We start from the raw sequence: 25,696 nt of genomic DNA on the forward strand, positions 1-25,696 counted from the left end.
CTCCATACTGCTGTGATGGGCATGCTCCACCACGCCTGGCTTGGTTGACATCATTTTTCATTTCAGAATCAGAAAACACTTCATAAACTAGAATTCTTGTCAGATGAACCAATGGATTGGCTAACATCAGGGAACATCTGATAAGGCTTAGACAGAAATGGTTTTGTGTCTGTTGAAACTAGAATAGTGGGTGCTGTGGAACTCAGGCGCTGACTGACTCCCTTTTGACTTTTAGCCTGACCAGTATAAAGGCTGAGTTCAAAACAGTCACTTCTGCTGATGTTACTCAAAAGGTTGAAGATCGAGAAACTGAGTGGCTCCCAAGTCTTTCTGTGTGTGATCCTCTTTGGAAAGTTCTGCAGGTTGAAGAAACTGTTTCAATCCCACATTTTGTAGGGCAGTTATGGAGCTGGATGGCTGCCCTGCCTGCTTCTGTTCCAAGGCAGTGACGTCATTCTCTTTTAAATGTCTAGTGTCTGCGACACTATTTGACAAATGGATGAAATTTGATAAATTATTCAAACCTACCAAGCTTTTGTTTAAAAATGAGACCCTGCATGCTGGTGCACACCTTTAATCCCAGCACTCAAGAGACAGAGGCAGGCAGATGTCTGTGAGTTCAAGACCAGCCTAGTCTACATAGTCCCAGACCAGCCAGGGCTATACAGTGAGACCCTGTCTCAAAAGATCAAGCAAAAAAAAAAAAAAAAAAAAAAAAAAAAAGGGGGTTTTAAATGTGGCTGTTAAGGTGGTAACTTTAGATCAGCCAGTGTATTAAATTGTCTCCATCTCTGCCTCTTTACAGGATATTTTGCCTTGGTCCAGCTTCCATAGACCACTGTACACACAATTAAATGTCACTGGTACTTTTGCTTTTTTTTTTTTTTTTGGCCTGTGTTAGTGAAGACCCCATTCTTCCTGAGCTGTACCTATAAACAGGCTGAAGTTCCAGGTTGCAGCCATTAGAGAATACCACCTGATTGCCATGCATGGGTCTGTCCTGTCCCTATGCCCTTGCAACTGCTAATTAGGGTTCTAGGACACAAGTCACAGAGGTCATGCAAGTACATGCTCTTCACTCCTGAGCCACCTCTCCAGACCCTCACTTATAATTTTTATGGTGAAGACTCATACTGCGTTTGAAACTCTTTTATTTTTATTGGGGGGAGGGGGGTATTTTGGTTTGTTGTTTGTTTGTTTTTGTTTTTGAGAGACAGTCTCATGTAGCTCAGGCTGGCCTGGACCTCACTGTGCAGCTCAGGCTGGCCTGGACCTCACTGTGTAGCTCAGGCTGGCCTGGACCTCACTGTGTAGCTCAGGCTGGCCTGGACCTCACTGTGCAGCTCAGGCTGGCCTGGACCTCACTGTGTAGCTCAGGCTGGCCTGGACCTCACTGTGTAGCTCAGGCTGGCCTGGACCTCACTGTGCAGCTCAGGTTGGCCTGGAACTCACTGTGTAGCTCAGGCTGGCCTGGACCTCACTGTGTAGCTCAGGCTGGCCTGGACCTCACTGTGTAGCTCAGGCTGGCCTGAACCACCTGATCTGATAGTCTTCATCCTTTAGAAGTAGTTACGCTATAAGTATGCTCCACCACACCCCTGAGTCAAGAGCTCCTTTGACATCGGGTGTCATTTGTGAAACCTGAGCTGTATATAATTTAGGGAGCAGAAAAGAACCACAGAACCCGAGCTCCATAGGGCACAGTTGCAGCCTGGCTTAATGTGAGGCCTGGGCAGAACTAAGAAGTAGCCCTTGACCTTTCATGACCCACAAGGGCTTTTGGCAAACTCGCTGTGCCATGTGGCTCTCCCGTTTCCTGAGAACTCTGGCCAGTTAGCCTTTCCTGGATGGCTGGAGTCACACACAGAAAGGTTCCTTAAATGTTCAGATGTCGTCTGGTCCTCCAAAGAGTTAAAACTTACTTCTTCAGTCTGGTTGTTTCTTTCTGTGCTTTTGTGTTGTGGGATATTTGAACACTGTGTGAATATGTATTTGCTATGATTGGTGTACTAAAAAGCTGAACGGCCAATAGCTAGACTGAAGGTATAGGAGAGATTTCCGGGGAGAGAGAGGAAGAGGAGGAGAATCTAGGTTCACAGGAGACGCAGGGAGGAAACAGGAGGTGCAAGATGGAAGAGAGGTTAGTGCCATGTGATAGAATGTATTTATAAATGGGTCAATTTAAGTTCTAGTTAGGAACAAGCCTAACTAGCTTGTTATAGATAGTTAGAGCTTATTAAAGCTACAGTCTGAGCTTTCATATTAATAATAAGTTTCTGTGTCATTAGTTTTGAGCTAACAGCTGACAAAAAAGCTTGCTACATTTGGCACCTAACATGGGGCATGGAAATCCACACAGGGCCTGAGAAAGCTGGGGGTGCAGGGGAAGGTTCTGAGTAGAATCTGTGCTTGCAGCTTTTTTTTTTTTTTTTTTTTTTTTTTTTTTTGGTTTTTCGAGACAGGGTTTCTCTGTGTAGCTTTGCGCCTTTCCTGGAACTCGCTTTGGAGACCAGGCTGGCCTCGAACTCACAGAGATCCGCCTGGCTCTGCCTCCCGAGTGCTGGGATTAAAGGCGTGCGCCACCACCGCAGCTTTTTTAAGAGGCCCTGCTACCAAGCACTCCCAGGCCATGCAACAGAGGACCTAGCCGCTGCTTAGCAGTTTAAGGTTTGCCTCACACAGTCAAAAAAGTCAGGTCCAGACCAAAAAACTTCTAAACAGGTATAGTATGCTTAAAAATGTGCTTACATAGCTGGGCAGTGGTGACGCACACCTTTAATCCCAGCACTCAGGAGGCAGAGGCAGGCGCATCTCTGTGAGTTCGAGGCCAGCCTGGTCTACAGAGTGAGATCCAGGTCAGTCACTAAAACTACACAGAGAAACCCTGTCTTGAAAAACAACAAAACAAAACAAAACAAAAAATGTGCTTACATGTTATAGAAATAAAAAAAATGGATATAGACAGTCATGAAAAAATAAACAGTTTTTAAAATAATAGTGAAGTCTTTAAAGAGGGAGTAAAGGAGTAAAGTGATAGAAAAGTAAAAAGCCACATAAGGATGGGAAATGCACAAGGCTTCTGGATCCTTATGTTGCTTTGTTGACTTGGAATTTTTTAAATGATAATGTACAAAAACAATATCTGCTGAGAGACATTGGATTATGGCAACTGCTAAATTAAACCAACCTATATATTTTAAGAATATCTTAACTTCAAAATAGAAGTCGGGAAATATGTTGTATTGGGGGAGAGGTTGTGCCTTTGTTTCCACAGAAAATGAAAAGCTATGGATTCCTTCAATATTAATAAAGATCAGACTTGATTGGAAAAGATCTCCTGACATTAAAAAGGAAGAAAAAAAAAGACTACAAGACAGAAGATATATATGCTGATCCCTCTACATGGGTATAACACTGAGACTGGATGAGACATGATATATCTTGCTGGCTAAAGAGTCCTCATGACTTATTATTACATGCCATCCTTTCATATGGATGGATAAAGATTTATTACAGTTTGGTTACACAGTCCAAATGCACTTATAAAGTTGACATATGCCTTTACCTGCTCAAACATTAAGCAAAAAATCATGTTTAACTGACTTGTGCACATCACACATTCCACACTTATGTTAATGCAGATATATATGTTCCCTTTAAAAGTTTGTATATTTTCAGGGGAGAAAAAAGGACCAGACACCAAGAAAGACTAGTAGCCCAGTGATCCAGCCTCAAAATGCCTCTGTTACAGTTTCCTAAAAATTCTGCATCCAGAACAACTTCAAAGCTCCTAGTTGAGATGGTCCAGCCTCACAGACTACTCTAGCTGGGACTTCAGATAAGTTCTAAACATTCCCATCACACAGAGACCAGACAACAACTGATACAGCCAGCTCTCCCAGGACCTGACCATTATCCCAGTTTTCTCAGGGTTCCCTAAAGATGCCATCACTCCCCAAGACAACAGGAAGCCGTTTAGAGAATATGATGCCCACTTTCCTAAGAGGTGCAGTGGGTGGTTTTTGGTCATTCAGTGGGTTATCAATGTTTGTCATCATTGGGGGTTTGGTTACAAGTTGTTTCTGGTCATGGTCAGAAAAAAACCTAAACAAAGGAGATTAGATTCAGGGATCTCTTTCTGAAGGGAAAAGAAGGGATATAGCATAGAAATAAGAATAAAAGGGTGGATTATTGAATGAACTTTTGAATAATTACTAGTCTCAAATATTTTACATGGGTATAGATTTGTATACATTAATATAAATTTAAGGTTATTTTTGTTTTGCTGTATTTATGCTTCTATGTTTAAGGTATTGTACCTATGCAGCTCATTTAAAAATGTAAAGTTTTAATCCTTGAAAGCTATTTAGGTATAATAAAGAAAGACAGGTTAGTAGTTAGTCATCTATAAAAACCAAACTTACATTCATGCTAGGTATGTTTTCAAGGACAAACATATATTTTAAATAGATAGATGGCCTTCAAACACTTCAAAGACTTACAGAATGTGGCATTTAAATTGTTTTAATAGCATAAGGCTTTTCATGATAGTGAGACATGTTTGCTCCTGGCAGCACCAATTTACTTCAAAACAGGATGATGGGCATCGAAGAACTTCCATATGGAGTTTGCTTTTACTGTGGCAAAAGTTAGCCACTGGGCAAGAAACTTCCCTTTCCTCGACTGCTGACAGTATGCTGTCCAAACTGGACAAGCAGGACACAAAAGAAGGCAACTGACACACTGCCAAGACAAGGTAGGACAGTCCCTCAAAAATTTCCTGCTTCACAAAAAAAATCTGTCATATATTCTAGGACTGTAGACCAAAGACAGATGCCCCAACATTGCAGAGAAATGTTAAGTGACATTCCAGGCAGCCAGATATCTCTGTCACTTCTATAATTTTAGAAATTATTTGCTCTGCATTTCCTGTTTAATCAAGTAATGCTATATCCTTCTCAGGTCTCTGATAGAGTTGAAGAAGAGACGTTATAATTACAGTTTTCCTTGTTACTAAATTCAGAAAAGAAAGTTACATAAGAGCTGTAAAGTTTATAAGGTTAAGAAACATAAAAGCTTAAGTTATTTATCTAAGAAGATGTTTTAAGGTCAAAAAAGATATTTTTAGGTTGGTAATACAAGTTAGGATAGAAAGTAAATTAGGTACAAAACTTTGGACTCACTAAGATAGGATAGATAATAGAGTACATTCTCTGAATTTACCAAATACAAATGGGCTAGACATTGTGAATGTAGTTCTTACCTGATTTAATTGTTCTTATTGTATATCGTTTTACTATGTTAGAGTTAAAACCTTCCCTTTTTATTTAGACAAAAAGGAGGAAGTAGGAAATTTGTACACTGTATGAGGATGTATTTGCTGTAATTGGTGTAATAAAAAGCTAAACAGCCAATAGCTAGGCAGGAGGTATGGTGATATTTTATTTGTACAGAATTGTGATTTTATTTGTATGTTAATAAATAAGGTTGCCTGGGGGCAGAGCTATTAGAGCCATAGCAAAAGCTGGGCGTTGGTGGTGCACGCCTTTAATCCCAGAACTTGGTAGGCAGAGCTAGGTAGATCTCTGTGTGTTCAAGGATACAGCCAGCAGTGGAGACACACACCTTTAATCTCAATACCAACCATAGAAGACCTGGAGGTCTGTACAGACGGGCAGTGACGAGGCAGTCATGTGGTTGGGTTTACAACCAATGAGAAGGCAGAACAGAACGTCTATATAAAGACAAACACACAGGAAGTAGGTCTCTTTTGGAGAGGTCTCTTGGCTGAAGAGGCTAGCTGCAGCAGGCGGGTAAGGCTCTTAGCTCTGACCTCTTGGCTTTCTTCTTTGCATTGGTTCTGTGTTTCTTATTTAATAAGATGGTTGGTTACATCTCCAAGGAGGTATAGGTGGGATTTCCAGGGAGAGTAAGGAAGAAGAGGAGAATCTAGTTTCACAGGAGATGCCAGGAGACACAGCAAGGAAGCAGAAGGTGCAAGATAGAAGAGAGGTAATGCCATGTGATAGAACGTATTTATAAATTGGTTAACTTAAGTTCTAAAAGCTAGTTAGGAACAAGCCTAAGCTATAGGCCGAGCTTTCATAATAAGTTTCTGTGTAGCTATTTGTGAGCTGGTGGCCAATGAAAAGCTGGCTGCATTTCTGAAGTGTGTGGGGTCTATTTATTGCCAATCACTTGGCACACATTTTTATCTCTGTGAGTAAACAGTTCCAGTTTAGGAAGTAGGTGAATCAGAGGTCTTTAATATTTTTTAGTGTTATAGATTTTTTTTTTAATTTCTCATTTTGCTTTTTTGAGACAGGGTCTCATAGAGCCTAGGCTGGTCTTGAACAGTCAGAAAATGACCATACTATCACTCAGTCCCACAGACTGAAAGAGAGTCTTCCAAGTAGCTGGACACTGTCCCATATCATTTTGGAAGAGCCAGAGGCAGCCACATGCTCTGCCTAGTCCTCAATATTGCTGTCTATTAGAAAGTCATTAATGAGAAAGGGTCTTCCACAGATAGTGTTTTCAAGGGTCTAAGCCTGGAGCAAGAACTGTGTTTCTGGTTCAAATCAGGGCCAAGGAAAAAGGAGAGGCCCAAGGCGCCTGCCCTTGAATCCACTTCCTTGAGGTTTTAGTTATTTTAAGATTTTTGTGTGGAGGGGATGGATAAGTGTATGTGTATGCAGGCGCCAGAGGAGGCTAAAGGGGGCTGTTTCCCCCTGGAGCTGAAGTCACAGGCAGTTGTGGGTCCTGGGAACCAAACTTGGGTCCTCTGGAAGAAAAGTCCTTGCTCTTAACAGCTGACACTCTGCAGGCCCTTTAGGAGGTCACTGCTCCACTCCACCTGGAGGACTGAGCACCATGGAGATTAACTGCCTTTCCTCCTGGGGCTGCTGAAATCAAGTCGTTTCTTCCCAATGCATAACTGACTGACATTTCTTTCGCTTTCAAGACAGAGTCTCATGCAGCCCAGGCCAGCCCCAAATTTGTTCTGTAGCCATGGCTGGCCTTGAACTTCTGATCCTCCTGCCTCCACCTCCTGGGTGCTGAGATTAGAAGTGTGCCCCATCATACCCAGTGTTAGGTGGTGCAGGGATGGAACCCAGGACCTTGTGATTGTTCAGCGAGCACTGGGCTGACTGAACGGCATCTCCGGCTCCTGCTTTGGCTTCTGAGATAAGGTCTCACTCTGTAGACCAGGCTGGCCTTGAACCCAAATTGCTCCGGCTCACTCACCTTCCCAAGTACCAGGATTACATGAGCCATCATACATGGCTTGAAAAAAATAATGTTCACTTTATTCTATGAATATCTTGTAAAAAGTTTAGCTGATATTTATGCAGAACACGCAGTCCTAAATATGCTTTGCCTGTGTGACTGTGTATAATCTTCACACCTTCCATAAGAGGTACACATGATCATCTCCATCATTCCATATCACACCTTCCATAAGAGGTACGAATTATCATCGCCACCATTCCGTACATCAGAATGTTGAGTCAATTGAAAAAACAGGCTCTTTGGGGCTTGAAGAGATGGCTCAGTAGTTAAGAGTACTTGTTGCTCTGCCAGGGGACCCAAGTTTGGTTCCCAGCACACACATCAGGTTGCTCACAACCATCTGAAACTGCAGCTCCAAGAGAACTGATGCCTCTTCTAGCCTCTGTGGGTAAGGACACTCACATGTACACATACACACACACATATACAAACACACACACACACACACACACACACACACACACACACACAAGCACATACGCTCCCACTATTTAAAAAATAAAATATTTTTTTAAAGTTTAAAACAGAAAGACAGCCAGGCAGCCTCCTCAGAGTGCAGCCGAGCTCACCACCCTCTGGCCCTCATCCGTGCTTGTTGTGGGAATTTTGATAGCACTGTGACACTTCAAGACTGTTAAGTAAAGTTTACCTTGAATCAGGGGGTGGAGCAAGCGACTAGCTGACTGGAATTGGCCATAGAGAAGAAGCCAGCAATTGGGGCAGAGAAGACACACTGGAAGGAAAGGGTGGGGACTGGAGCTTGCACTCCTTTGTTGGTAAATACAATAGAGACTTAGTTTAAACCTACAGAAGGTCCTCCACATGAGTGGCCTTCGGGGCAGGGGATTGACTTCTGATGGACCATGGGACCACAGACGATAATTAAAATATCAGTAGATCCCTATGCAGTCACTAAGCCAACAGAAAAACAACTAAGCTTCTCCCTGTGGCCCCAAGACCTTCAGGAGGGCCCGAGGCTTACAGTGAGAACTCTTCTTATGTGCTTTGTGCACACATTACAGTAAGCTGAGGTCATCATTCTGGGACACAAGAAAAGCAGGGGACAGAGATTGCTCCTTTGTGATTAGTCCCACTCTCTGCCACTCCGTTCCAATGCAGAGTCTTGGAGACAAGCAATAGAATCTCTGTGGATGGAGGCCAAGAGCTCAGGATGCCAATTATGGTTGGGAGGAAAAGACAGCCCAGCCTGATGAACAGCACACAGGGATAGTTACACAGAACCCACTGCATGAGGTGGCTGTAATCACCTGTCTCCAGCCTAAGGGAAGGGACCAGGCACCTCTGCCTCAGAGGCTGGCACAGAAGTGACCTCACTACGGTCAGGAGGCTCAGAACACGTAGGGGAGCTGGGGAGAGGGCGCTACTATTGGGTTGCAGAAACAAATTTAGGGAGATTCTAGAAAGTAAGGGAATGAACAATGAGCCTGGGGTTGGATGCAAAGTGGGTGATGCTTTTACTTTCTGGTCATGTGATCTTCTTTCCCAGTTCAACTCCAGGGTCCCACCTTCCTGACAGCTTTTCTGACTTCTGTACCTAATCTTTTTTTTACTACCACTGAACTGTGCACAGATGTTTAACTGTAGAATTCAACTCTATTATACTTGTGTTTGCTTCCCCCTTTCTCTCTCTCCCTCCCTCTCTCCCACCCTCTCCCCCCATCTGTCTCCACAAACACAGCTATGTCTCAAGACTAAGAATGATGTGGGGCCAAAGAGACGGCTCAGTGGGCAAAGGTACTTGCTTCCAGGCCGGATGACCTGAGTTCCATCCTGGGGAACCACATGAGGAAAGGAGAGAACAGACTCCCCAAAGTCATCCTCTCACCCCCGTGCTGTGGCATGTACACAACCACACAATATTTTTGAAATAAAAGAATAAGATAATGCTTAAATTACACACTATAAAGTCTAGTAGCATCAGAAAGAGCTAGCTATCCCAAGGTTTAATTATATGAAATTAAATCAGCTACTGTTTGTAGGTCGTTACTGCACTGTATAACTAGTACATTAAAGACACATTTATATACTCTTTTCTATTTTTAATTAGGGATGAGGCTTGTTTTTGCTTGCTTTGTTTGTTTGTTTTGAGACAGGAGCTCATGTTGTCCAGGCTGACCTCAAACTTTATGTGGTACTCCTTTGACCACACACACATATTCACCTTCAGGTGTGCACAGAATTAAATGAATAAATGTACAAATAAATAAAAATATGCATAAACCCATTGGTAAACCTGCCAGGGAAAGGGAGCATAAATAGTTGTAATGGAAGAGAAACAACCACAGGAAGCTGAGATGAACACATCGGGTGGCAGAAGTCTGCAGGAAACTGGAGAAGCCCTGCTCTTCTCCCTGGGAGAGAACTAAAGGCTAGAAAAATAAACCCAAAAGAACAGCCCTTCTACGGCAGAAGGGAAGTACAAAGCGGCCTAATAGATTTTTTTCTTTCTTTCAGAATCCGAGGGTTTGGTGAACCCTGTCTCAGTGCCTCTTTGTATCTGTCCTGGTATGCCTTCATTAGTTTGCTTAAAAACAGCATTGTCTGCAACAAAGGAAAACAAGTTGACAAGGACAGGAATGAGCAGCACTCGGGGGCATGTGACTTTCTATACTCTAATCCCAGCCTGAGTCAGCTGAAGAGCAGGAAGACTTAATCACCAAGCCAGCTCTCCACCCAAGCACCATTTTCTTAATTAAGCCTGCTGCTTCTCCTTGGGTCACCAGCAATGTCCTCCCGTGCACAGAGCATCCACCAACCCGACACCACGGAGCCTGTGATGAAGTACACTTCCCCACATATTTTATGGCTACAGCTATCTTTAATCTTTAAAGCCAAGTTTCACACAACCCAGGCTGGCCTCAAACTTTATGATCCTGTCTCCATCTCAGAGTGCCTAGATGGCAAGTGTCCGGCACCACACACAACTCCCTATTTTAACTCTTTTATCTTCAAAGTTCAAAGAACTACTACTTATGATTTCACAATTTGCTGAGGACGCTGATCACAAGAAACGGTAGCTGAACCAGCTAATCAGAAGTGACCACACTTGGCAGAATTCCCCCCTTCTGTGTGGTAATGGAATGCAAACAACTGTTCAATGACTGCCCTGTGCAAATCGGCCACGGCCGTAGGCAGGACGGATGCAGACTGAGGCTCAGCTGTGTTTCTTTGTCAGACAGCCGTGGCTTCTCTGGACGAGCACAGCAGCAGGTGTTCTTACGTCTACACTCAAGGAACTGGAGCTTTGGGCCTCAGAAGCTCTTCCAGAGGCTTCCCTTGCATGTCTCCAGCCCACATAGAGAGCTACCTGGTGAGTTACACCCTCACCTGGACTACAAGAGACTCTGTCTCAAAGAACCAAAACCAAACAAGGCTTCCAAAGGCAGACATCCAGGTAAGGCCAAAATAACAGAAGTATACCCTATCTATATATGAGACAGTTAATGCCAAGTGATCAAACATTCAGGTTTATACATGAAAATAAAGAATAAATGAGCTGGCTGCTGCTCCTTCTCCTTCCTCCTCCTCCTCCTCCTCCTCTTCTTCTTCTTCTTTTTCTTCTTCTTCTCCTCCTCCTCCTCCTCCTTCTTCATCTTCTTTTTAGTTAATCTAAGATTATTTTCAATGTATAGCAAGTTCACAGTTTTTCAATCCCAAAGAGCCATGGTTTTTAGTATAATTGAAACTATTGCTTATTATGTAATTATGTCTTTATATAATTTCCTCTGTTTTTTTCCTTTCATTTCTAGTTTCTTTCTTTTGTTTTTATTAGAAAGAAGATCTTGTTATATGGCTCTGACTGGCCTTGTACTCAATATGCAGCCCAGGTTAACCTCAGATTTTTAGCAACCCTGCCTTGGTTCCTGGGTGCAGGAATTACAGGCTTGTACCACCATGGTTGGCTCTTTTCCTCTTATACTTGTTTTTCTATTTACTTTGATCCTTTTTCTATATTTCCAGAATAGGTTTCAACCTTATTATTTGACATTTTCTCTTTCCTGGAGTATGGCAGCTCAAGCCAGTCACCCTACACTCAGGGGCAACCCCACACACACCATGTGGTAACCCCACACTCAGGGGTAATGAGATCTCAAGTTCAAGACATGTCAGGACTATCTGGTAAAATCTTTTTATAAAAATAGGGCCTGGAGAGATGGCTCAGTGGTAAAGAGCACTTCCTACCCTTCCAGGGGACCTCAGTTCAGTCCCAGCACACATATTAGGCTGCTCACAACCATTTGTAACTCCCATTCAAGGGGTCCTAAGGCCCTCTTCTGGCCTTTGATAGCACCCTCACACATGTGGCACACACACACACACACACACACACATACACACACACAAATAAAAAAGTAAATCTTTCAAAAATAAGAGTTAAAGTCTTTTTTTAAAAATATGTATCATTGGGGAAGCGGGGGTGGGGGGGGTGGGGGGTGGCTCACACCTTTAATCCCAGCACTTGGGAGGCAGAGGCAGGTGGATCTCTATGAGTTCAAGACCAGCCTGATCTACAGAGCCAGTTACCACTAGCCACTGAACACAAGACAAGTGTTCTGGGGGAACTCTTTTCCACCCAAGAAGTCCTGGCCTGCATGATAGAAAGTGTCTGTGAAGTACACTGTGCTGTTGCGGGTAGGATGGTCTCCTTTCTAAGCTATTTTAAGGACATACATATTCAGTTCTGGAGGTGATGTAATTCAGTGAGTAACTCCAGAGAATGACTTAGAGCAGTGATGAAACAGGCATTGGCTGGTGCCTGACTGGCCTCCAAAGCCCCACCTTGATTTCCCATTCACACGACACCGGGCATCTAACGAAGTCTCAACATGCCACCAACCACAAATGCAGACAGGGTCACCCCTATGGACCAGCACACCCTAAATCCTAACTTGGGGCTCATTTGATGTGTGTCTGTGCATGAGTATGTGCACTTCAGCTCCTGCTCATGGAGGCCAGAAGGCATCTGACTCCCTGGAACTGGAGTTACAGGTGCTGTGAGCTACAAGATGTGGGAGCTGGGAGCCAAACTCCAGTGCTCTGTGAGAGCAGCAAGCACTCTTAACCACCCAGCTGTCTCTCCAACCCTAAAATGTTTTTTTTTTTTTTTTTTTTAAATTGGGTTGCAGTTCTCATGTGTGTTTCTGTTGGTTTAAACAGAACCTAGTTTCAGCTGACTTGGCTGAATGAGCCCTTCCTTACCAGCTGTGCTTCAGAGCCCAGCAGGAGGGATGGCTACCAGAGGCTGTGTTAAGCACTCTGAGCACTGGGCAGCTGTTCAAGAGATAAAATGGCATTGCCAAGGCTGCCCACAGGTGCAGCTGAGAAGCGAGTGGGTCAGCTAGATTCTCCCATGCTTGCTGGGAAAGCGGTGTCCCACAGAGAGTAGAGAGAGCTGGGACAGAGACATCTAACACACAGGCCCCACACTCATGCCCGCAGCAATGCACTGAACATTCCCCTGGAGTCGTTACCTATTTAAAGGAATTGTGGGAGGCGGGGTGGCTCAGTGGGTAAGGCATAGCCATGAGGACCTGAGTTCCAGTTCCCAGAACTCAGCAATGTCAAGTGAGGTGGCGCATCGTACTTCCTGGAAGCTCACAGGCCAGCTGCCCTGACACACTCAGTGGCTCACAACAAGGACTCTGTTTCCAATGAGGAAGGCAAGGAGCCCGGAGGTTGCCCTGTGACCTCACCCATGCATGGTAGCATGTGCATGCATGGTGGCATGTGCATGCATGGTAGCGTGTGCACGCCCACACTCACACACACAAACATGCAGGCACAAGCACACATCATATCCATACGCACAAAAGACAATGGGACTGGTGAAAGGCTCCATGGGCAAAGGTGTTAGCTACCAAGCCCCATCTCTTCAGTTCTAACCTGGCAACCCCATGGTGGGTGGAGAGAATGGACTCAAACATTGTCCTCTAGGGCCTGGAGAGATGGCTCAGTGATTAAGAACACTGGCTGCTCTTCCAGAAGACCTTGGTTCAATTCCCAGAATCCATGTTAATTCACAACCCTCTGGAACTCCAGTTCCAGGGGATCTGATCCCCTCTTCTGGATGCACATGGTGCACAGACAGATATACATGCAGTCAAAACACCACACACATAAAAATAAACCTTTTTCATTAATAAATGTGGTTAACAGGCTTTGGAGGAATAGAGGAAACTCTTCAGCCAGGCATCCCATGCCACCTCCACAAAAGGCTTCCTATGAAGCATGCATCCCGAAACCCCAAAGTACATAACCCAAATGCCCAGGCCGTTTCTTTGTTTATGCACTGAAATAAGGTCCGGCTAGCACTAACTTCCTCCAGGTTTCCAAGCAGTTCCCTCATGGACACATGTGACAAATAAGGAATAAAACCAACAGTTATGGAAACAACCAGCAAAGTCACAGGTACTCCCAAAACCATATCAGTTAGGGTCAGATTTTTGTAACTTCCTTCCTGTTTGTAACTTCCTTCCCAAAGGTTCCAACCCATTCCAAATACTTAATAAACTTTAGAATCCAATGAGCTGAGAATAGTTCTTACAGACTTTTTCCCCCCATATTTGTTGGCGTCCTTAGTCCAGGGCTGTTCTCCTGTAGCTCAAGGTGGCCTGCTATATAACCAAGGATAGCCTTAAATTCCCGATTCTTTTCTCTCCACGCCACAAGCTCTGGGACTACCGGTGCATGCCTCCAAGCCTGGCTCACAGAGACATTTTTTTTAACTCTCCATCCTTTGTCTCTATGGCTCAGAAAGCAAATTAAGCTGAGAACCCTCCAAAAAAAATCTTCCAGACAAGAAAGTACCATCCTAGGTTACCCCCCTTCGCTAGTTATAGAGCTTTGAGACCTCCCAAAGGGGCCACAGCAGGGGAATGCAAAGCCCTGACCTTCAGCATGTAGCTTTTCTCTATACATAGACTACCCACCCATGGAGTTTGGGAACTCATATTTTAGGCAGATATATATAGCAACTGAATGAGAAAAATAGTGAATACACTAAATGCATGTCTATAAAAATAGTAAAGGCATATGATTTAGTGAAATAAGGTAGAGATGTTTTAAAAAAAATACCCATGTCTATCAGAGCTAGAGGCAAAGGAAGCCACGGTATGAATGGAGAAGTGACGTGGAGGTTCCGTCCAGTGAGGCTTGAGCAGTCTGTATCTCTTAACACCCTCCTCCACCTCCCCAGAAACTGAAACGTGGCTGCGCTCCGCTGCTCCCAAAAGCCCACATTTTATTACCAGAATCTTCCTTCCCGGAAGCTAGAAAACGGCATAACCAATGGAGTATCATTTCCCTTAGAAAGGGGCGCCTTTCAAATCTGGCAGCTTTTCCAGAGCCAGTCCTGGAAAAAAACCTAAAATGTCTCTGTCTGATGGCTGGACTAGCTACCTCAGACTAGCATTAGAATACAACGCCTGGCCGCTCCAGTCCTTCAGGCTGCCCTGAAGCTTCCACGTGGAACCTGGAACCGAAAAGCTGAGCTGCCCGCTTTCGGCAGCTAAGAGGGTCCTCCTCCTCCTGTTACACCCACCCAGGAGAGCGCCCCGAGCATCCCCCTCAAACCCCATCTCTAGGCAGATCAGACACAAGAACACAGTCCTTCCGCCCGCCTTGGGAGCACGTGGGACAGGCGCGGTGGCATCCTCTGAAGCTGGGTACCGCATCCACAGACCCCGGACACGAGTCCGAGTGGGAGCATCTGCTGTCGGAGATGAAGCCAGGTCCCACCTCCTGGTGGCCGAGGCGGACAGGGAACAAAGCAGGCTTGTCGGAGATGTCCCCGGTGGGTGGCTGCGTTCCAGCAGTCAGACGCTTACCTTCATTGCTCGTGGCCCTGTCGTAGCTCCAGCCCCTGGGGCAGGTCTGAGTCCAGCTGTGGCGTGGCGACACGTGGCGCTCAGGATAGCGGAGCGCGGAAGATGGAGAGCTAGGAGCGCTCTGCTGCGGATTGCATCAGCGTTTGGCCCTGCAGGGAGGGAGCTGCAGCTGGGCCTCAGGCTCACTCCAGGGTGGGGGACTGTGTGATGAGCGTGTATTTGTACTGCAGGAGGGGAGGCAGTGGAGGAGGACCGATCTGACAGCACCTTTGATTCATTTCCTCTCTACTTGCCGAGAGAAGCCCTGGCTACCTCCCTCCCCTGCCGAGTCACACTGCACCAGGGTCAGGTCTCAGAGAGTGGAAGTTTTAAGATGTATTTGGGGATAGTAAGGAACAGGCTGGATTTTTCCAGGGTTGTGGGTCTTACCCATCTTGTTCTCACTTCCACCCTCAGTCTACTCTCAAATACCAATTCCTTTACTTTTTTAAATCACATTTAAATAAATGTAATTTTGGGCGCGCACTGTGTGGAACTGTGAAAGGTGAAGCACAGCTGGTGGGGGCCGGTTCTCGGTTCTCTCCTTCCACCAGCTGAGCCCTAGGATGGGCTCTCAGGCTGGGAAGCCAGCTTCCTTAGTTTGCATCCTCTAATGTGCACACAGAGAAGTTTTTCCGATGTGAAATTGCCCCCATCACCTGGTCACTTCCTCCCCCTCCACACACACACACACACACACACACACACACACACACACACACACACACACACACACCTCGTTGTGACTGGATTTCCATGTGGAGCCTCAGGCTCTACTCCAGCTGACTGTGCTCAAGGGAGTCACCTCCCTCTGAGGATCTGACAAACTTTCTGTTCAGTAAATCTAAGCAGAAGTCTCTGCTGTGGAATTTTCATCCTAACTCCCTAGAAGAGAATCACCTTGTCCATGACTGTTTTGCCTGTATCCTTTATAAAAGAAACAAGTAAATAAGTAAATAAAAATGATTTTTCTTTCTTTTCCTTTTCTGGTGCCTGGGATGGTGGAAAGACTGGATCATTTATCTGACAGACAGAAAGACAGACGTACTGATGTGGGTCTTTGTACCCAGCACAACAATAAAAAGGCCTTTCCTTCAGGAGACTGTAAGTCTAGGCAGCCTTTAACTCAAGTAGCACTATTCATCAAGCAGAAATAAGTGGGTTATGGTTCATATGATGGAGCATTAATCCACAATAAGAAGAAATGAAGCCACTGGTCGGTGGTGGCACATGCCTTTAATCCCAGCACTCGGGAGGCAGAGGCAGGTGGATCTCTGTGAGTTCAAGGCCAGCCTGGTCTACAAAGCAAGTTTCAGGACAGCCAGGGTTGTTACACAGAGAAACCCTGTCTTAAAAAACCAGCAGGAGGAGGAAGAGAAAGAGGAAGAAGAAGAAGAAGAAGAAGAAGAAGAAGAAGAAGAAGAAGAAGAAGAAGAAGAAATTAAGTCAAGGTGCTGTGGTGCCTGTCTGTAGTCCTAGCTACTCCAGAGGCTGAAGCAAAACACACACACACACACACACACACACACACACACACACACACACACACACCAAAAGTAGTTATGCCTATACCATGGATAAATCTTGAAAACATTAAGCAATTTGAAAAGAAGATGGACAAAAAAGCCACATGGTAGGTTGTCACCAATCTGGTGAATTGGTGCAGGATTTCTTTGGTGATGGCTAAGATTTTCCAGGCCTGGGATATAGCTCAAATGGTAGAGTACTTGCCTGCCACCCAGCAACTCCTTCGTTCAGTCCCTAAGTGGTGGTGGTGGGGAACCAAGGAGAAGGGGTGAGAGGGGTAAGGTTGGAAAGAAGAAAAACTGATAAAACTGCTCTAAATTCAGGTGATAGTTATACACTCAAAACCCTGCACCACATGTTTTTTGGAGACAGGATCTCACTATGTGGCCCTAACTGGCTTAGGACTCAGAGATCTGCCTGCCCTGCCTCCCAAGCACAGAAGCTGAAGGTGTGCGCCACCACGCCCTGCCATCGAATCTCATTCTTTAACTGAGTTATATGTGTGTTTGAGACCAGGCCATGCCCTGCTCAGATGCTCCATATTGTGTAAGACAGTGGGTTTTCCAGGCAGTACACCGCCCAGGAGACAACATTTAAAAGCAGCTTTTGAGTCCACTCTGAGGGGGAAGAAGGAGGATGGTGCTGGGTAGCCCCAGAAACGGCACCATCTGTTGGGTATGACACACTCCAGCACAGACCAATATAATATTTATTTCTAGAAGTAGAAGGTGGACTACACTACGAGTTTATCAGGGCAGATTGAGACAGGGAGAGCACACAGACATACTAAAATCATATCAAGGAATCAGGCCCAAAGCTTATTAGCCCTACCAGGCACTGGTCTGATTTGTTATCGTATCAATGCACATTCAGCAGCCTGAAGCCTCTTGGACTCTGCTACAGCTCCTTGTCTTTATTCTATAACCCGAATACACACATATGCACATATAGATATAGTTACTGTGTGCTGCGTGATATGAGAGCTAGTATTAGTGATTGAGATCAGAACACAGGAACCTGCTTTCGCCCAGCCATGCTACCAAGGAAGTGGGCTTATAGGATAGATTGCTATACATTCTGCAAACACAGAAAGATGCTATGCATGTGTGGACCCCAGGGACTCACCTCTAAATCCACCCACCCCAACCCTTTACTATGGCTCCCATCTTCAGGTATCCATTCTTCACAATTTCTTCTCCCTCGGGTACATTCAAGAAGGAAGGTGTCCTGGGTAGTTCTTATTGTCAACTTGACACACTCCAGAGTCACTGAGGAGAGGGAACCTCTCTCGCCTCTGCCTCTCAAGTTCTGGGATCACAGCCCTGCACCACTGTGGCTAGCAAAGTATATGTTTTTGAAAAGGAGAGACAAATCTGATTAGAGAGAAGTCCAGGAAGATGACTCCCAGATGGGCGGGGTGGACAGGGCAAGAAAGGTTAAAAGCAGAGATTAAACCAAGTGAGCGAACTGGGGCAGTGCGAACAGATGGATGGCCTCCTGAGCTGCTCTGGGCGGGGAAGAAGACATGGTTGTAAGTAGGTGGAGGGGACTCAGATCTCCCCCGCTCCTTCAAATGCTGCCTATGTGTCAGGGACCAAACATGGACCATGGAAAAGTACTAGCTAGGCCAGAGTACAAGCCCCTGCCCTAAACCAGATGCCTCCAAAGATAAAGAACAGGTCAGGCAGGTCAGGTAGCATAGCAACAGAACAATGGGCCCTGACCAGTGACCTGACCACCTAGTAGCCTCACCACGACTTGCATGTCTCCCTTCACCTGCATGTACGGCACGTCGTGAACCCCTTCCCTCCTTCCTGCCCCCTCCCTCTCCCATGCTATATAAGCCTTGCTGAGGAGAATAAAATTTGCAGCTTGATCAGAACACACTGTCTTGCTGTCTTCTCTCGTGTCTCCCGTCCCTTTCATTCTCTCCCGCAGGTGGGTCGCCCCTGTTGACACCCCACTGGCCGGGGCACCTATGAAGATACGAACCAATTAAGTTTAGAGCCCGACTCTGGGTGGATGTCAGTGAGTGCAGCTGGAAGGATGTCTGTGCTGGCACAACTTTATGAAAATATCTCTTCCATTCTAAGAGATTGGAGCCTGGGCTGGACCTCGGAGTTAATGATGCATCTTGAAGCCACTTAAGACTTTATCCCACCGTGAACTCAGCCTGTTTGTTTAGCCTGTCTTAATGATGACTCCAAGTTAATCACTATTGTGTTAATCTCACACAGAGGCCTTACAGGGCTGTGCTTGGGTTTGGATTCATTGCCGTAGGTGATTGCGATGAACCTGGGATCTAGTGCCGCTTTGGGAACTTATCAACATAGAGGTTGTGTGGATAGAGTGCAAAGACAGTGAGTTCAAGACTAGATACGGGTGGGGTGAGAGTGTTGCCTGCATTCGGAGGGCGTGAGGTCAATTCACAGTAGGGAGGGGACCTGGGGAGACAGCGCAGCTGGTAAAGTGCTTGGCAGTGTGTGGTTAGTCCCCAGAATGCAGAAAACGCTGCATGCAGTACGGTACACATACTCATAATCCTGGTGATGGGATGTGGAGTCAGGCAGATCTTTGGGGCTCACTAGCCATCCAGTACATCCTAATGGGGGAGCTCTGGACCAGTGCAAGACCTCATCTCAAAACACAAGGACAGCATCTTAGTCACTGTTCTGTTGCTGTAAAGAGACACCGTGAACAAGGCAACTCCAGTAGAATATTGTTTTAAGGTGTGTTACTTTTGTTTATGTAGCATTTGTTTAATTCTATGAAGCTGTGTTACTGTGCCTGTGTAAAACACCTGATAAAGAGCTGAACGGCCAATGGCAAGGTAGGAAAAAGGATAAGCAGGGCTGACAGGCAGAGAGAATACATAGAAGGAGATATCTGGGAGAAAAAAAGAAGTAGCCAGAGAAGGGGAGGACTCAGGAGTCAGCCACCCAGCTACCCAGCAAGTCACGGAGTAAGAATAAAATTTACAGAAGTAAGAGAACGGGAAAAGCCCAGAGGCAAAAGGTAGATGGGATAATTTAAGATAAGGAAAGCTGGCTAGAAACAAGCCAAGCTAAGGCCAGGCATTTATAAGTAAGAATAAGCCTCTGTGTGATTTATTTGGGCACTGGGTGGCGGCCCCCCCAAAAAAAGAGCAAAAACAATAAGCAGCAGGCAACTCTTATGAAATAAAACAGGTTCAGAGGGTTAGTCCATTGTCGTCATGGCAGCATGCATGTCACTAGAGCAGTGGCTGAGAGCTACATCCTCATCTGCAGGGAGAGACACTGGGCTTGACATGGGCTTTTAAACCTCAAAACCCATCCCCAGTGACACACTTCCTCCAACAAGGCCTAATCTTCCTAATCCCTCCAAATAGTGCCACTCCCTGGGGACTAAGCATTCAAATAAATAACTTTATGGGTCCATTCTTATTCAAAACACCATAGATAGCCAAGCAGTGGTGGTGCACACCTTTAATCCTAGCACTCTGGAGGCAGAGCCAAGTGGATCTCTGTGAGTTCGAGGCCAGCCTGGTCTACAGAGCAAGCTCCAGGACAGGCACCAAAACTACACAGAGAAACCGTGGCTTGAAAAAACCAAACCAAATTAAACAAAACAAAACAAAACAAAAAACACACAAAAAAAACAACCAACCACCATAGATGCCAACTGGGGGATAATGCCAGAGGTTGACCTCTGACCTCCACACACACATAAATAGGTGCACACATACACATGAATGTACACATGAATGCACATATATGCACATGCACACATAGCAGAAAAGGTCCTGTCAGGGGAGCTGGAAACATTCAGAAAATACCATGGAAGGGGAAGTTCCACAGAGAAGGTCTGCTGTATGGCCCAGGGGGGAAGTGCCCTGAGAGGATGCAGAAAACCCACAGGTAAGACCACAGCAGCCTTTCAAGACTGGGGGAACCAACTCATATTTAAAGAGGTCAGATGGTCAGATGGAAGAGTCCTAACGCCCCTGGGAATTCTCTTCACTTTTTCCTTTCACCTACCCCCTCCCCACCCCCACCCCACCCCACCCCACCCCACCCCACCCCACCCTCCATGTCTGTATGTGTCTACGTCCGCCTTCTCCCTCAGGTTTATCTTGTGTCCTTAACACTTGGTCTTCCATTTCAAACGCTCTCCAAGGGGAAGAACTCAACATTGGCTAATTCCATTGTTTATCTAGTGAGAGGCCTTTTCCCTTCTAATAAAACTCTGAACCACCCCCCCAGGATTTCCCAGTGTACCCCTGGCTGTCCTGGAACTCTCTCTGTAGACCAGGCTGGTCTAGAACTCACAGAGATCCAGGTGCCTCTGCCTCCTGAGCACTGGGACTAAGGGTTCACTCACCCGGCTACTGAGAGCTTATTTTTTTTAAAAAGGTTTATTTTATCTTTAGTTATATGTGTGGGCATGTGCACATGAGTGCATATCCTATGGAGGCCAGAAGGGGGCGTGTGATTCTCTGCAGCTGAGGTCACAGGCTGAGATGAGCTGCCTGATGTGGGTGCTAGAACAGAACTGGAATCCTCTGCAAGGGCAGTGTGTGTTCTTAGGCACTGAGCCCTGACTTTTTACAGAGGACATGCATAGTTCTTTGGGAGACAGAAGCTCTCCCTAGATCTATGGTGTACTTAACTCCTCACACTCTTTTGGACAAGGAAGGACAAAGGGTCCAAGTTTGGTCAAAGGAACTTAAGAGGAAGTCCCCTGAGGAATTTCACCTTCCCACAAGGAAAACTAGAATTTGGGCAAGATCTGGGTATATAGGTCTTTTAAATTTTATTTATTTTTTATCTATCTATCTATCTATCTATCTATCTATCTATCTATCTATTTTTCAAGACAGAGTTTCTCTGCGTAGCCTTGGTTGTCCTGAAACTTACTATGTAGGTCAGGCTGGCCTCGAACTCAGAAATCCACCTGCCTCTATCTCCTGAGTGCTGGGATTAAAGGAATGTGCCACCACCACCCTGCTGAAAATTTATGTATTTATATATTTTATGTATATGTATGCTTTGTCTGCATAGTCTGTGTACCACAGACATGTGTATGTGTATGTCTGTGTACCACAGACATGTGTATGTGTATGTCTGTGTACCACAGACATGCCAGAAAAGGCATCTGAACCCTGGAACTGGAGATACAGACACTTGTGAACCACCATGTAGGTGCTAGGAGTTGAATCGGGGTCCTCTGGAAGAGCGGCCAGTGCTCTAAACTGCTGAGCCATCTCTCCAGCCCCTACATGTAGGTTTTGATTTAATTAGAAGCCTTTTTACCTCTAGTGGGGACATCAGCCTTGTGTGGGACAGACTTCCTAGAAGGCATCCAAAACACTTCGCTCCTTACTAAATGCCCCCAGATACCCCTTTTTGTCATCACAGGAGCCCCAAATGTCTGCACACTTTTCCAAAATGCTTCTAAGGGTTCAGAAATACTGCCCTTAAGAACCACTTGAGGACAGGAGACTGCTTGGCGGGTTAAAGAGCTTGCTGAACAATTGTGAGGAGCTGAGCAGGGGTCCCGGGGGCAGTAGTGCTGCAAGTGTCTATAATCCCAGTGCTTCTATGGGGATTTGGGGGGTGGGGATGAGAGAAGCCAGGATGCTCTCAGACCAGGTGGCCTCTGCAGCAGAGGACAGCAAAGAGACCCTGCCTCAAAACAAGGTAGCTGCTGAGGACGGACAAACAAGGCTGTCTACTGACCTCCACATGGAATTTACTTTCAAACAAATTCTGGGCTGGGGAGATGCCTCACTAGGCAAGACTGCTTGGTGTACACTCATGAGGACATGAGTTCCGATCTCCAGTATCCATGTGAAGAGCTGAGTACAGATGTTCGTGCACCCACAGCCCCAGTAGAGGGATGGAGACGGGCTGCATTGCTGGGGTTAACCTGTCGACAGTCCTAGTTCCAAGTTCAGTGAGAGACCTTGTTTGGAGGGAATAAGATGGAGAGTGATGGAGCTGAGTGTCCAGTGTCTTCCTCTGGCCTACACACACACACACACACACACACAACACACACACACACACACACACACACGCACACACACACACACACACACACACACACACACAGAGGCAACACACACGCATGCACACACAGACTTCACTGTTATTAACATTGTACAATTACATGTCAATCACTTTATAAGTGTAAGGGAGACCAGCTGACCTACCATGATCACGGACTCCCAGGTGAGCCTCTGACATCACTCCACCCCCATCAGCACCTACTGCAAGGTTTCTGCCCTCCTAGGCCCAGACAACAATAGCACATTAGGCACCAAAATTGGCTTTTACTGGCAAAACAGGAGGCTGTTCATGTTCTCTTTTTAAAGGTCAAAGTCTCACGAAGGCCCAGCTGGCTGGCGTCTCTGTGCAGCTGAGAATGATCTCGTGCTTCCGACTCCCCAGCCTTCACTTCCCATGTCCTGTCCCGTGTCCCGAGAGCACAGAGGGTGGAAGGTGCCTACCACTTACCGCGGGTGCTGGGAGCAGAAGCCGGGTCCTCTGGAGAGCAGCCGGGGACCTAACCACCGAGTCAGCTCTCCAGCCCCTAGGAACTGTTTTATCTTCAATCTTCCCCGCATCAGAAGCAGGGTCCCAGCTGGGTATGGCAGTGTACACCTATTATGCCAGTGGGTTGGAGGCCAGGGCAGCGGAACCCCAAGTTTGAGGCCCAGCCTGGGTGATCTACCAAGATTCTGGGTTTAGGGGGGTGGGAGGAGGGAGGACAGGAGAATCTTTGGCTGATATGTAAAATTAAATTAATTATAAAATAAAAATATTTTTTAAAAAATTAAAAAAAATCTAAAACAAACAAAACAACCCAGTTACATTAGAATAAAATCGTGTGTTTTGAAACCTGAACATTTCCATAGTGATATTTTCAAAGTATGACATACTACTACTACTATTAATTATTACTAGTAGTATTCACAATTGAGTACACAATAGTAAATCACAAGATTGAGCAGAAGATGAATTACAGATATGATAATTTTCGGAAACATTGAGTTTCAACTAGATACCACTAGAGGGCGCTACAGACCCCCATATTTTCACAACGTAGTGTTTTACTGAATTTCAACAGTGTCTATGACACTTGACTATCTACATTGTACGCGGTTATCATACAATTTATTATGGATTTATATCTCCAATATCTCCTGGATTTATATTTGTGCATACTTTTATGTACTTCACCGGTCAGATGGGCAACAATGAACACATTTGTGTCCATGAGGGCGTGGGGTCACAGACACTGGTATAATCTCTACACAATGAATCTGGCAACTTCGAACGAAATTTCAAAATGAAGTTAGGCGTGGCACTCACACCTGTAGCCCAAAACTTGTGCTGAGGTAAGAGGACTGCTGTGAATTTGAGGCCGACTTGGGCTACACAGTGAGACCCTGTCTCAAACCAGCAAACGACAGCTCAGGAGTGCCCACTTCAAATTCATGAGGTCCTAGGTTCAATACCCACCACAGGAGAGAAGAAATTCAAAACGAAGCTAGCAATCCTGGTGGACACCTGTAGCCTAAGTACAGAGGGCCGAGGGAGGGGAACCAGGAGTTCAAGGCTAACCTAGACTCTGTAGAGATGACAGCCACCCAGGGCTACATAACCTGACCCAACTGCAATAGAAAACAAACAAACAAACAAAAAAAAACTCAAAATATTCAGTCCCTTAGACACACCTTGTTTAAATTGTTTGCATGGGTTAAGGAGAGGAGAGGCTATACAGAGTCCAAGAAAAGAAGCTGAGCATGGTAGCCCACGTGTGTAATCCCTGTACTTCGGAGGCAGAGGCAGGAGGGTCAGGAGTTCAAGGTCATTCTCAGCTTCACAGCCTGGGTTCATGAGATCTTGCTAAAAATATATGGAGGGAGGGAGGGAGGGAGAGAGAGAGAGGGAGGGAAGGAGGGAGGGAGGGAGAGAGGAGGAGAGGAGGAGGGGGGAGGGAGGGAGAGAGAGGGAGGGAGGGAAGGAAAGGGAGAGATGGCTCAGTGGTTAAGAGTGCTTGCTGTCTTGCAGAGGATTTGAATTCAGCGCCTAATGCCCATGTCTCCAGGCTCAGGGCCACCTGTAGCTCCAGCTTCAAGGGATCTGATGGCCTTCTCTGGCAATGCACACCACATGTGGCATATACATTGCTGGCTTTGGTCTCCGTGGACTGAACCCAGGTGACAGTCCTGGATGTTAGAATCGCTCATCTCTTGGGAAGCTAATCAGAGCAAGTCCAGAGAAAGGGATGGGCTGATGGCTCATTTCTTAGGCACTAACTGCTAGATGAGAGGAGCTAATCTCTGCAAGTGTTAAAGGAGTTCCAGAAAGATTGTCCAAATACCTGAGTTGGGCCAGGGATATATATCTTAGTGGCTAGAGTGCTTGCTTAGCGTGCATAAAGCCCTGGATTGGATGCCCAACACTACAAAACCCAGTGTGGAGGTGCAGATCTGTAATCCCAACTACAAAACCCTTAGTGTCTTAGTTATTACATTTTGCACAATTTATATACTGTCTTCCAAGCCAGAAAAGGAAGGGACAGCATCCTGTATGTTTGTAAAAACTACACAGCAACTCTGATCCTTATTATCTTAGGAAATTCCAAAATGACTTCTGTTCCTGTGGACATACCTTGGCATGGTATGGTAGAGTGCGTGCCGGGCACACAGCCGTGGGTTCAATTCCCAGTACTTCCTAAACCAGGTGCAAGCATGCAATCCCAGCACTTGTCTACAACAAGAGTTTGAGACCAGCCTGGGCTACCACATGAGGTTTTGTTGGAAGAGAAGCAGCAGGCAGGAGGCTTTCTTGCCCTTCTGATTGAGGAAAGGACGTTCAGGTGAGGTTTGTGCTGGTGGACAACATCCACGTGGTTCCCCACACACAGGCTTCCTCCTCAGCGACTCCTGCCATGAGCTAGATAAGAACCAAGACAGGTGTGGCTGATCACACCTCCTC

The 25,696-nt window shown here is 45.8% G+C and overlaps 1 protein-coding gene across 1 annotated transcript in view; it reads right to left on the reverse strand.

Moving 5' to 3' along the window:
* Positions 1-15,334, reverse strand: part of Bcat1 (branched chain amino acid transaminase 1) — a 95,623-nt gene extending 80,289 nt beyond the window's left edge. Inside the window, exon 1 of the mRNA XM_052722298.1 lies at positions 15,141-15,334. Within this exon, the coding sequence (XP_052578258.1) occupies positions 15,141-15,146 (6 nt within the window). The 5' untranslated portion in view covers positions 15,147-15,334. The remainder of the gene's footprint in view (positions 1-15,140) is intronic.
* Between the last annotated feature and the right edge of the window lie 10,362 nt (positions 15,335-25,696).

Source organism: Peromyscus californicus, unplaced genomic scaffold, assembly GCF_007827085.1.
Source record: "Peromyscus californicus insignis strain IS unplaced genomic scaffold, ASM782708v3 Scaffold_6__1_contigs__length_162567912, whole genome shotgun sequence".
Classification (NCBI taxonomy): domain Eukaryota; kingdom Metazoa; phylum Chordata; class Mammalia; order Rodentia; family Cricetidae; genus Peromyscus; species Peromyscus californicus.